The sequence below is a fragment of the Aedes aegypti genome, chromosome 3 (assembly GCF_002204515.2).
Source record: "Aedes aegypti strain LVP_AGWG chromosome 3, AaegL5.0 Primary Assembly, whole genome shotgun sequence".
NCBI lineage: Eukaryota > Metazoa > Arthropoda > Insecta > Diptera > Culicidae > Aedes > Aedes aegypti.
The window spans coordinates 375,635,228-375,648,884 of NC_035109.1; the positions used below are offsets into that span (position 1 = coordinate 375,635,228).

The 13,657-nt window shown below is 38.4% G+C and overlaps 1 protein-coding gene across 1 annotated transcript; it reads left to right on the forward strand.

Moving 5' to 3' along the window:
- LOC5574180 (delta-aminolevulinic acid dehydratase) lies at window positions 1–13,400 on the forward strand. Its single transcript, XM_001661187.2, has 4 exons — window positions 1–643; window positions 720–1,320; window positions 12,636–12,752; window positions 13,023–13,400. The coding sequence occupies exons 1-4, from the start codon at window positions 531–533 to the stop codon at window positions 13,173–13,175; spliced, it is 984 nt and encodes a 327-aa protein (XP_001661237.1). The 5' UTR covers window positions 1–530; the 3' UTR covers window positions 13,176–13,400.
- The last annotated feature ends 257 nt before the right edge of the window (window positions 13,401–13,657 follow it).

Below are 13,657 nucleotides of genomic sequence, written 5' to 3' on the forward strand. Positions count from 1 at the left end.
CAGAATCATCTTCACATACCGATACGCTCGGCCTACTATCACCGTTTTGCGGCTTGTTTACTTCGATACGAGAGAAGCATGTTTTTTGTCTGTGATTAGTCAATCAATATCAGTGCCTACTGTGATAGCATAATATACAATCATTCCGGTGCAATACGGAATTCTAGGAAATTTGCATAACAAATTGGTGTCCACTTCCAGTGGTGATCGCAATACACTCAAATTGAGTTAAGAGATAGGGAACTTTCACATTCGTGCCTTACCCCAAAGCGGTAATCGAAAAGAGATAGCCTGTCGAACGAGAAATACGCACGTAAATGCAGTACGTTTCGCCGCCACAACCGGTCACAGATTGGTAACGAAAATTACACAATCATCTTCAGTACTTACGTGCTACGATATAGGCTCGAGGGCGGCGTATTGTTCTTTGATATCAGCTTTAATTAGTGATACAGTGTGATTGATTATTGCCAGTGTGTTGAAGTGCAGCACCAATTCGGAAAAATAAATCATAATCATTCCCCATTGAGATGTCGTCTCTAACGAAACTCCACAGCAGTATCTTCCATCCGACGTTGCGGAAACTCCAGTGCCAGGATGTAGACATCGCCGCACACAATCTTATGTACCCGGTATTTTTGGTGTGAGTGTCGCGCCCTGACGGATTTGTTTTTCAGTGCAGGTTCTGATAATAATTTGAATTCCAATTAACATTTTAGAGAGGACGATGACGCAGTTCAGGAAATCCCGAGCATGCCTGGCGTCGCCAGGTATGGACTCACAACTCTCAAGAAGCACCTGACACCATTAGTAGAGAAAGGCCTTGCATCGATTCTTCTATTCGGAGTCGTTGACAAACTGCCAAAGGACCCCACCGGAAGCGGGGCCGATTCAGCCGAGAACCCCGTCGTCAAGGCCCTTCCACAACTCCGGCAATGGTTTCCAGATCTCCTGATCGCGTGCGACGTCTGTCTGTGCCCATACACCAGCCATGGTCATTGTGGAGTCCTTACGGCGGACGGAGTCATCGACAACGAACCTAGCATCCAGCGGATTGCAGAAATTGCTTTCGCGTATGCCAAAGCCGGAGCCCATATTGTGGCTCCCTCGGACATGATGGATAACCGTATTTGGGCGATTAAGAAGATCCTAAGGGAGAACAAAATGGAGAATACTGTTTCGGTGCTGTCCTACTCGGTCAAATTTGCATCTGGGTTCTACGGACCGTTCCGGGATGCGGCCAAATCGGCACCGGCTTTCGGGGATCGCAAGTGCTACCAGTTGCCACCCGGCTCCAAGGGGATTGCCAAACGAGCTGCGGTATGTACAGTGATGGATACAACTTTGGGACCAATTTTCTAAAACAATATCTTCGCTAAAATTCTGTATTTTTAGTTTTTTGTGTTACTATTCTTGTTTCTCGCAGCTTATGAGCTTTTTCACAGTTGGTAAGATACAAGTAAAATTTGAGGAAATATCAAAAATGATAAAAAGCTGTATTTTCGAGAATAAAACATCAATCATACATGAGCATGAGCATGAGCATAGACGACCGTACAATTCGTAGTTTCTCTGTGATTGACCAGAACAATCGAATTAATGAATGGGGCTTGGGATTAGCTTACCATTCTTCAATGTGCACAAATCGAGAGTTGAAATATTAAAGTCAATAACGGCGCCGGCCACGTCCTTACGGTCATCGGGGAAACGAAGGAATATTAGTTAGACAACCGTTGTTACTAGAGACCGAGTATACCTCTGCATCTCCACAGTTGTCATGGAAAGGATATTGGGTTAGTGGGATAAGGTAAAGATCTGGGAGTCACCAATGATTGGTGATGCGATCCATGATACAATCACGCCTAATCGGAATCGCGAAATAATTCGATTATTGCATTTTTCGCCGAACACTTATCACTCGCTGACGCATGAGCAAGCGACGCGATCAATAGATCAATAGACTACTAACGATCCGCGGAGCTTTTTTATTTCACTACACGAACAGCGCGACATGTTTGATCCTGCCCTCATCGCCCGCCTCCGAAGGAGCAAGCGTCAAGGTTGAAGGATCAAACACAACTCAGAATAAACAAAAAAAAATCATACAAAATAAAAACACACGGCTCTTTAGTTTGAAAAATTAAACAGCTTTATGTGTTTTGCTTTGTTCAATTTGCAGATTATTTTCGAGAAAATTATTTACGCTTCTTCATTTTTGACATTTCCTCCCAATTTACTTGAACCTTAACTGAGAGCGTTCTATGCCAATTGACCATTTTTGCATGTGTATATCGTTTGGCAGGTACGAAAATAATCTATGCCCTGGGTAGTCGAGAACATTTCCTTTAAGAAAAGATCCTCGACCGATGGGATTCGAACCCACATAATGAAATGCTGCACGTCTACTGCTACTGCTATCTGGGCCCCTTCAATATATTTTCACCATTTAACGGAGTTTGCTTGTCTTACTAGTAGTTTTTAAGTATTTTCAAATTATTTGTTTTTTTTTTTTTTTCAAAGTGAAGTGAAGTGGCTATATGCTAGTTGAGGAATAACGCATTTGCTGGAGATAAAAAACCAAAAAATAACACAGCGGAACAAAAATAAACTTTTCGCGAATCTCACAGATCAAAATATATCCAGCTTTGTTTGCAACTGAGCCAGAATCCAAAATTTCATAATTTGTTGTGCCCTGGAACTATTTTTGAAAATCTTTTGAAGAAACTAAGAAAAATTTTCGAATCATCCCTCAACAAATTTTACTAACACAAGATTCACGAGGGCCTTTTTAGTGACATTTCTCTTACTGTGCATCCCCGCTAATTTGAACGGTACCTCATGCAAACCATCGGGGTTCATTTTTAATTTGAACATCTAGTCACCCTAGAAACGCGTTTCTGGTTACATCTTAAAAAAACTGCTTCATCACCTTGTAGCACTATTTTCAACCCAAAGAAGAGAAAAGGCGAAAAGTCTTCAACTAGGGTGACTGATCATGTACAAAACGACGCAGATACGAACCAGGATCCAACCGGCGACAACAACCTTCACACGGCAGAGGCTCTGGGTAGTCGGGGCCCCGTCAGTGCGGACGCTACACCCCTCCCGGTACTGTCGGACAACCTCCGGCACCCAGCAGCCAGCTGTTTTCACGGGACGCACAAGGGTTTCCAAACCCGTTTCCCGCCGTTTATTTTGAATACAATACTTTTCACTTTTTTAGCCATAAAAACGATGGGCTGCATTTGACGTTTCGTGACAGGGGGATCTGGGCTGCATATGACGTTGATATTTTTTCTCTTCGCGAGTCTCTCTCAGGTTGAGACGTATGAGCCTCAAAGTTTCGGGATGTCATGCGCAGTTTTTCTTGGCTGGATGTATTCGGTTGGAAGTCAGTGCAGTCAGTCAAGGCGGAAATATTATCAATATCGTTTTATCATTTTATTTTCGTTTATAATCATTTTATGAATAAAAATACGTATGCTATACAGATTTGAAAATTGCGTTTTTTAGCCATCGCTAAGAATTTTACTCGTCATTTACTACAATACAAATAATGAACGCTATAAGAATGTTGATTTGTCCTGTGATAGAAACTGATGTAGATCTCACTTTTGAATTAAACTATGATTCATCCACACCGGTGTTCATCCTATGATTGCCATCTGATTTTTAACAGTGTTTCGGCACAAGCTCAGTTTATATGCAAATAAGTGCTTGAGTGTTCTGAAATTAATGTCGGTTTATAGTGAGATTCCAAATCATTTATCCCAGTTTTAAGTTGCCAATGATCGCATTAGCCACTGGTCGAATCTGTGCTGTATCAAAATCTAGGTAAATGGCATGGTGGAACTCTAAGGCCGATAAACGTAATTCCGCGCTCTTCGAAAATTTTGGAGATCACAATTCCATGATCAATCTAGTCATCGTGTGTGTGTTCAAGAAGCTGAATATGGACACGAGAGCAATCGAAGGATCATTTTAGAACGCTCACAGAACATGAGCGTTCAAAATGCGTCTCTAAATTCTATATCCTTTAGTAGAAAGCGTAGTATACCTAACACAACAGTCTACCTAGGAAATCAACTAGTAGAAAATGCGTAAGAATAAGAGATTCAGGAGTGATTTTAGATTCCAAAGTTACTTTTATAGATCACTATAATACAATTATCAACAAGGCAAACAAGATGCTAGCATTTATAAAACGGTTTAGCTATAATTTTCACGATCCACACACTATAAAAACATTATACATAACCTATGTGCGTTCAATTTTAGAATACTGTGGGCCAACCATAAAATCGTATAGAATCAGTTCAAACACAATTTCTGTTGTTCGCACTTCGAAAATTAGGTTATACAAGGTTACCTCTTCCATCTTATGAAGCACGATGCATGCTCATTAATATTCAAACATTGAAGAAACGTCGCGAATTTGCAATGGTCTCGTTCGTAAACGATATATTTTCGCATCGTATTGACTCGATGACACTTTTGTCAAAATTAAATTTTTATGCTCCTTTAAGAAGACTGCGAAGTCGTAATATTTTTATACAAATCATCACCGCACAAATTATGCCATATTTGAGCCTTTAAATCAAATAATGTCTGTTTACAATAACATTGTGAAACCATTAACTTTACTATGACGAAATCGGAACTAATACAAAAATTTATGTCATATCAAAATTCGAACCAGATTAAGAAAATAACGTTTCTGAACTATATAATATTAGGTTTAAAATTGTAACAAAATTGTCTACTTCTGATTGACGACATAAAATAAAACAAATATGACCAAAGGCACAGACAACGTACTATTTTAATGCTCTAGAAAACTATTTTTCAAGATATTTGGAAAAAAATATTTTCACATATTAAAAAACTCATCAACGTGTGAAAACAAATTTCCCAAATCGGTTCACTAACAAAAAAATACAATCCCTTCAAAGTGCTCTGGGGTCATATTGACCCCAAACACAGACAACACGCAACGCACTCGTTATTCAGTAAACGTACTCGCATACTAAAAAAAAACTCGGAAAAAATTCGGTAACTTAGGAAAAATTCACGGGCACTTAGGTAACTTAGGAAAAATTCACAGGCACACAAAATTGTTGCGTCACGGGAGCAAGGTTGCCAACTATTCCAACAACGTTTTTTCTTACAAAATTAAAGATGGTGGCCAAACTCAAAATGGCCACCAATTTTTTTTAGCTTCTTATGAAAGCTATATAGAAATACCTAAGATTAATCAAAATAGAGCTTTTTCGCTAACTGTTCAGTTAGCTGAGCTGGCGTACGAGGGGGTCGATCAATTAGAACAGGCCTGCCCAACCTTTTTGTACCGCGGGCCACATTTCAGTAATAGTATAGCGGGGGCGGGCCAAAACATCGCCAATTTTTGCATCAAAATTCTTTTGTAAAAAAAATACGAGATAATTGTTTTTGATTATCATACTAATAGTTCAATAAGAATTCCACTCAGTATTCTATAGTAATCTTGCGAAGGAGTTGAGTTAAAAATTATGTCAGTATTTAGTTATGGAATTGCTAAAAATCCTGAACTTAATTTTATATTAGAATCATGTTAAAAATAAAAATCGTACTCATCGTATTTTGTCACAATTCCGCCCATCATTATTAAAAAAAATAATGCCTAGGGCTGTGAAGCAAGTCAGCTTGAGATTTAGCAAAATCTAATCCATTCCATTCTAATCTAATCCATCGAATCCATTCTAAAATCCTGTTATGGAATCTGTGAGATATTTTTCCAGGGGTGAATATGAATTCTATAGAAAATTCGGTCAGAAATCCACACAGAATTATGTGGAAACACTGCCCAGTATTTTGTAAGAATTTGGTTCAGAGATACTGAAGAATTAAAGTTTTGTAAGTAATTTGTTAGAATCAAGCCTTTGCGGTGATATTCACGAAGAAAAAAGAATTGTCCAGTCAATCATATTTGCTGGTAGATCAATCATATTTTACATTGAATTTCAGTCAACCATTCATTAAAATTGATTCAACAATATCTATGGTTGGTTTACCCAAGATCGGTCGCATGCGTGTACTGAGCACACGCACCCTGAGGAAAGGTCAGTTTCCGGCAACATTTTACTAATCTCCGTGAAGATTGTAAAAGTAGAATCAACTTTTTGAAAACCATCTCCAACAAACGCTCGAAAAGTGACAGGATTTCACGAATCAGAGTCGCAGATGCTGTGATCAATAGTCGTATTTTCTATGGGATCCTGTCGATCATTTGAGCTTCTAGTCCAAAAGAAGAGTCCTACCTATAACGAAGCAATAAGAGCTACCATGCCCACACAGTTACGGATCACCCACAGTGACGGATCACTTTGGCGTTCAACATCGGATAACTCGCTCAAAACATAAACGTATTTTAACATATTTTTCCCATGTTATACTATTTGTCTTCTACCATTTGTAATGTTAAGCACAACATTCAACCGCTAAATAACGGTGTATTTGACAAATGTTTAGTTGGTACCACACAGCTATCATTATGGTCGTTTTTTGTAAGAAGTGCCGTCAGCATTCATAAGCTCACAGAGGTGGTAAAATTCAAATGTTATAGCATAGAACATGCTCGTTCGCTTCGATTTAGTATGAATTCATCTTTGGAAAACGTTTTTCTTGATTGTTGATTCTAAATACCGAATATTAGCACTTCTAACTAGTGATCCATAATATGGACCAGGAAATGATGGTTTACCACGGTTATGGATCACTTCCAAATAATGTAGATTTCTGCTATTTTAAGCATTGGATTCGACATTTTAAGACAATAGCACTAAGGATAACACTAATAAAACATCAAGGTTTGTAAATTTCATTTTTTAGCAGACAAAAATGGGTGGAAAACTTGGTGTGGAGCGAAAACAGTTCATGTCTCAGTTACTACAATGCAGTATCACAAAAAAGGGCATTTTACCATTGTTTCCAGCTCAAATACTGCTATTTTTTTGCAGTAATATGTAACGCATTGTTAACTTTCGTCAAATCATGCGATACAGATGCATTGAGTTGAAATTCTCTTGATTTTGCTCACTGATCCGTAATATGTCACAATTTGATCCATAATATGAAATGGTTTTCAGAAACCGATACAATTTTTAATTTTTATGCAATTCTATGTTAATATTACACTCAAAACAGTTTACTAACCGAAGTTCCAATTTGAAACGATTCAATTCGTGCTTTTAAATTACAATTTTACGTTTCCAAGCCGTTTTATTGAATTTTATAGGTTGGACACCACACTATTTGATCCATAACTGTGGGTCATGGTATATCCGGCTTACTCCCAACAACTCAACTGCATTAATTGCAGCATGCATCGAAATTGGTACTCTTCCACTAGTGCATCGAACTGCAATTGCAGTAGGTAGCCGAGCAATCAGTTACTTAGAAAGAACTCGGGGTGATGGATCGGTGGTTTTCACTGTTCGTGAAGCTAACCGAATCCTAGAATCGGTCGCTGAAGACTTCCTATCATTAGTTTTATCTTATTTTGCTAACAAAAAAATAATTTGGGAAAATTGTATGAATATTCTGTAGGAATCTGTATGTATGCACGGTGAATGGAGGCCGCACCGCAATGGTGAATTAACGGTAGTAAAGTCAGCAGAATATATAAAATTTCGGTAGGTGGTCTTGAGGTTTGTCCGTCACTGTATGCCTTTTATTATGTATGCAACGGCGCGAGGTTCGCAGAACGATGTGTTTTTCGGGTTTCCTCTGTTTTGATTCGTAAAGTGCACCGCCAGTAGGAAGCCAAGGTGACTCGGTTTCATGTTTTTTTCCTTGCGGATATGTACATCTACCAAAACATTGCACCGAGGCGGGGCGGCGGTCCAATGGCCAATGTCTCTTCCGATCGGGTGGATGGAGGACCCTATGTTTTGTCGCATTCCTGGCTCGGGAAAGGCGGGAATAATGTTTTGAAGAGCTCTTCATTTATTCAGCCGTCGAAATGCAGTCTTTGTTGGCACTTTTTGCATCGGCTTGGATAGTGTGATGATCATCCAGTACTTCCCAAACTGTGCGCCGCGGCGCCCTGGTGCGCCGCAGAACTTTGCCAGGTGCGCCGCGTGTAAATTATGAACTGACATGAAAATTATCTCATAAAGATCGAAGGAAACTTTAATTCACTGATCGCTTTCGATTATCAACACACTAAAGCAAACGCATTAAATGTTTGTTCGATGCCCTAAGCCTAAAGTTACAATTCTCGCATAATTTGTGATCACCCTAGATGCCATTGGTAACCGAATGTGTAGCTTGTTATTACCGAGTAAACGAAATGATTTACACGTTATTCAACAATGCTACGATGAAGAAAAGATGTCTCCTAGTGGTGATAGTTTTCATCCTGGTCCATTAATTTGCTTAGAAACAAGGAGCCACACAATCGGTTACCAATGGCTTTTAGGGCGAGATCACATGTTATGCGAGAATTGTATTTTTCAATTAGGTTTTGTAAGGTTTTGTTGAGAAAGTATCTCTCTACTAACTCGTTAACTACAGGAGTGTTTTTAGAGAGCGGTCGGGTGGCGTTTGTTGTTTCCTCACGTTTAAAAGCGTTCACGATAAAAATAGTTCTCTTCACACCTAATTATGTTTTTGTGAACTAACTTTAATTCTTCAAACTTAAAAACTCAATTTCTAAAAGATTTGCCTATATTTCCTGATACTTTAGCAGTGTACTTATGTTTGGAGCTCGTCCTGATAGCTGGATTTGTGATTATTAGCGCATGCAATGTTTGAATAATGTTTAGAGTGTGCATGCCGCATAGGATGCAAGAGAAAGTGAGAGCATAATTACAAACGATTTCATGTTGATGTTGACAGCTCACGAGTCAAACTAAATTTAATTCGCTTTACTTGCTTTTGTTTTCTGGTGTTTTGAGTGAACATTAACGAAAAACAAACTTGTAAGTAGCACAGCAATCGTCAAAGATTATATTTTACATAAAATATTATGTGATATCTTTCAGCTCAACCATGAAGCGATTCCTGATTCCAAAACATTCCAAAGATGTTGAACAGGATGAAGATACCAAGAAACAAGACGAAAAAAGAAAAGCTAAGATGCGAAAGTATGACGACAGCTATCTTGAATTTGGATTTACAGTGGTCACACTATTATGGGTCACCTTGTCACGATTATTAGTCACTTTGTTTCACATTCAATGTAAATGGAAATGACCCATATTAGTGGGTGACCCATAATAGTGTAACCACTGTACGCATAGGGAAGTAAATGGTGAGGATTGTCCGCAATGTGTCTTATTTCGCTCATATTTGGCCACAATATGTATCGTACTGATGCGCTTCTTACACCAAAGTTTCAGACAATTCTAACGAGAAAAACCCCCATGCCAAAGTGAATCAGGGAAGTGCCCAAATGGTTCTGCACCCTATGTTTCAACAAAAAGAAAAAAAATGGGTTGTAGAGTTTTAGTATATTTTGTTTTGAATATGCATACTTGGTTAAACTCATTAAACAAGATTAAAATACATAACGCATGATAATGCTCAATCAGCATTTATTTATCTGTGTTTGTTGAATATTTACCATAGCATTCGTTGTCGTCCCATGTTACATTATTCGATATGCAGAAGGAGAAAACATTATCTGCGTAATATTTTAAAACTGAAGAAACGATTCTCCGGAAATTCATGTGCTCTGAAGGTCGGGAAAGTTTGCAATGTAATGAGCAAATTGAAAGATTATTTATGCTGCGGATGGGACCTTTTTCCCAATATATTTAAATGGATGACCAACTTCTGACACAAATGCTTCAGTTAAGTTTTCAGAAAAGGCAAAACAATATTATAGCCTTACAGCACTGAACAGAATAAATTGCCCACGGGTCGCTTTTCATATTAAAAGATCAAACTTGGAGACCTGGGTCTTGGCTTCTAGTGGGCTTTTTGTAATTTGCACTGAAATTCATTAATAAGCTTTCACTCACTTCACATAATTTCACTCAGCAGAAAATTTATGATATTTCAAACTCAAACTTCTTTGTCATCGTATGTTTCGCATCGTATGAAAAATGTCTTAACTTTCACTTTGATTTTATTTGAATACAAAATTTTCACTTGATAATATAGTTCTAAAACAAGTTTGAATTATTGATCTATTTCGCAAAATAGTGGAATGAACAGTTTTATTTTTGTGTTTTTGTTAAATTTGAAGATTTATTATTACTCAAAAGATTGATTTTTTAAAGCTGCAAATTTCGGCTAACCTATGTATTTCCAATTAGGATGTAAATTTTAAGTCAATCCAAGTACTAGAAGCCGAGATCCAATCCTCCAAACTCGACCATTTTGTTTTGATAAAACGACCAACTTGTACTATATTTTGTTCAGTACTATATTATAGTACAAGTTTGCAAACATTTTTGTTTTATTAACCTCTTCAGAGGTCTAAGAATTTAAAGAAAACATAGAACAAGAATGTTACTGTTATAACCACTGAAACTCAGAGTGTTAATACGAGCCTAAATTACTGATCCATAATTGTAGAATGTTAATGAACTACAGAAATATACAAGATAAGCCTTATATTTTTTCGGCTCTGGGGGGAGGGGGGTTTACCTTGGTTGCGCCACTGGTGAGAACAAACTTCAGCAAGCTTCTTTTTCGAGACAAACTCACGTGAATAGTAACGCATTGTTGGCATCTTACAAAGTGGCGTATCGAATTGCGCAGTGTAAGAAACCTCACACAATTGCAGAAGAATTAATCCTACCTGCCGCGATGGATCTTGTGTCAATTATGATCGGAGAACAAGCTAGTCAGCAACTACTGAAGGTACCGGTTTCAAACAACACGATTCGTCGCAGAATCGATGATATGGTCGAAGATATCAACTATCAGCTTGTTGATCTACTGAAAGTCAAAGAATATGCTCTGCAACTGGATGAAGCTACGGACAATAGCAAGGACGCACATCTGATCTGTTACGTGCGATTTATCCACGATTAAGTCAACTTCTGGGAAGACCTGATGTTCTGCAAGCCGATTACCGGAGGGACCTCTGGGCAGGAATTATTTGTTGAAGTTTGCACGGATGAAGCTCGTGCCATGTCTGGTCGTTTTCAAGGATTACAAGCACGGATTCGCAATAAAACTCCTAATGCTCTGTGGACTCATTGCATTATTCATCGAGAAGCATTGGAAGCAGAAAGTCTCAGCAAAGACATGAGCGATGTTGTTGAAACAGTTGTTAAAGTGATAAACTATGTGAAGACTCATCCAATGAAAGCTAGATTTTTTGCTTAATTATGTGACGACATTCTAGTTTGCTTTTTTATAGCAGCGCTCGTTGGCTCTCATTTGGAAATTCATTGTGGAGAGTATTTGAGCTCAAAATGAAATTTATGCATTCTTGGTAGACGAGAAGCACCCATGTGCTTCAAAGTTCAACGATCAAGAATTTTTGTCTAAAATAGGTGTTCTCACTGATTTGTTTGAAAAGCTAAATATTTTGAACCAGTCGTTGCATGGAAGAGAGCTTTCTGACAAGATTGCTGCTTTCAAGAAAAAACTTGAACTGTGGAAAAACTATACGACAAAGGAAGATTACACATGTTTCTCGCAGCTCAATATTTTCTTGAAAGATAATCAAATAGCATTGCCAAAAATCCTCAAGAGCGTTTTTCAAGACTGTTTGACCAAACTATCTTTGGCTTTGGACAGATATTTTCCGGAAAACGAGACACGTCACATGAACTGGGTGAGAAATCCATTCATCGACAAGGAATTCTTCACTATCCAAGAAGCAGAACAGTTTGTGGATTTGTCTACTGATTCTAATGCAAAATTCAGATTTCAATCCTTGCCACTTGTTGAATTTTGGAGCAAGACGACCAAAAAACCCACTAATTAGTACACTAGCTCTGCGCGTTCTTGTTCCTTTCGCAACATCATATCTCTGTGAAACAGGATTTTCAACGGTGGCGGCTATAAAAACAAAGTATCGTTCAAAACTCGATATCGAGAAGGAAATTCGTGTCGCAATTTCGAAGATAACGCCGAATCTAGATAAGTTGTGTAAAGAGAAGCAAGTTCACCCTTCGCATTAACTCTTTGAATTCCGATAATATTTCAAGATTTCATTTGGTTTGGTTCATTTGGTAGTTGTATCGTTGTAACAAAATGAAATGTACTGTAAAATCTATATAAATAAAAATGGAATAGTGTTTGTATGTCACGAAATGGCTTAATAACGGGTCAACGGATTTGCGCAATTCTTTCACTATTGTACTCATCTAGGGTTCCGACGTGTTCGTATGAAGAAAAGTTTAGAAAACTCTTCGGAAAAGTTGAAAAAACTGGAGAAAACTTCTCTGTCAATTCGTATAGGAGAGTGCATGTCATTTTTCAACAGCCTACTTGATGGCAAGACGAAGTTTGCCGGGACCACTAGTTAATAATAAATATAATTTTTCATAAGATAATTCATTATATCTATTATTTATACTGGTGCGCCGCGCCACGTCCAGAAAATTGCAAAGGGCGCCACATTATCACAAAGTTTGGGAACCGCTGATCTAATGGTTGCTTTGTTTCTCGCCATTTATTTCGAATTATAGAAACGAGACGTCGAAGAGGGCGCTGACATGCTGATGGTCAAACCGGGCATGGCTTACTTGGACATTGTCAAGCAAGTCAAGGACGATTATCCGGAATTGCCGCTGTTCATCTATCAGGTAAATTATGAAGTAATAATATATCACTACTAGAATAACATAGTTGCATATAGAGGAAATTCAATAGGGGCTCATGGTTATGAACTGGAAATCGTACGGACAAAGATGAAATAAAGCTACGAGAATTTAGGAAACATAAATGTTACGCAAAAAGAAGACAAATAGTATTAAGTAACACGTCACACTCAATCTTGACATTTTGTAAATTTAAGATATTGACTATAGTAATTAAATTAAAAACTACATTCAATTGCTGTCTATCATCCACAGGTGTCCGGCGAATACTCGATGTTGCTGAACGCCGGCAAAATTGGTGCCTTCGATCTGCGAACCGTCCTGTGGGAGGTGCTGATTGGGATGCGGCGTGCCGGAGCAGATTGCATCATTACGTACTTCACGCCCACGCTGCTCGATTGGTTGTGATTCGAACGGTGTCTACTGGTGACTGCACAGAACAACACCATTTAGTTGTCGTAATTCCATGTGGTGTGTTGCTGTAACATCATCACTGTCATTAGAAGTTGGCGGAGATTGTAGAAAATAATAGTAGGTGTAGGGTTCGCTTTTAGCGACAAGTGTTTTGCTAGATATTTAGGCGAAAAAATTGCCAATCATCATTGAAAATCGTATAAAGATGTTTAATTCTAACTTCTGCATCTGTACATCAAACTCTTTTGTAGAGAAGAAAATTCCAACTTCCTTTCTTGCAAAATTAATGCATCTACCACGTGTACCAAACAGCTTAATTGGACGCTGAACGCTGCATTCCTTTGTGTCTCGATTCCATATCTAACTCCAATCCCACCTGTTTCCCCGTGACCATCAGAAGAAAGGAAAACATTCGCAAAACGACCTTCCCATAGCTTCCTATGTTCGTTTACAACCAATAATGCACACCGTAGAAT

What these genes read in the sequence shown, in the direction of transcription:
- LOC5574180 (XM_001661187.2), top strand. Translation starts at nt 531, where the DNA reads ATGTCGTCTCTAACGAAACTCCACAGCAGTATCTTCCATCCGACGTTG. An exon ending in ATGTACCCGGTATTTTTGGT is followed by an intron (nt 644 to 719) that starts GTGAGTGTCGCG and finishes TTAACATTTTAG; the next exon opens with AGAGGACGATGACGCAGTTC. An exon ending in GGATTGCCAAACGAGCTGCG is followed by an intron (nt 1,321 to 12,635) that starts GTATGTACAGTG and finishes TTCGAATTATAG; the next exon opens with AAACGAGACGTCGAAGAGGG.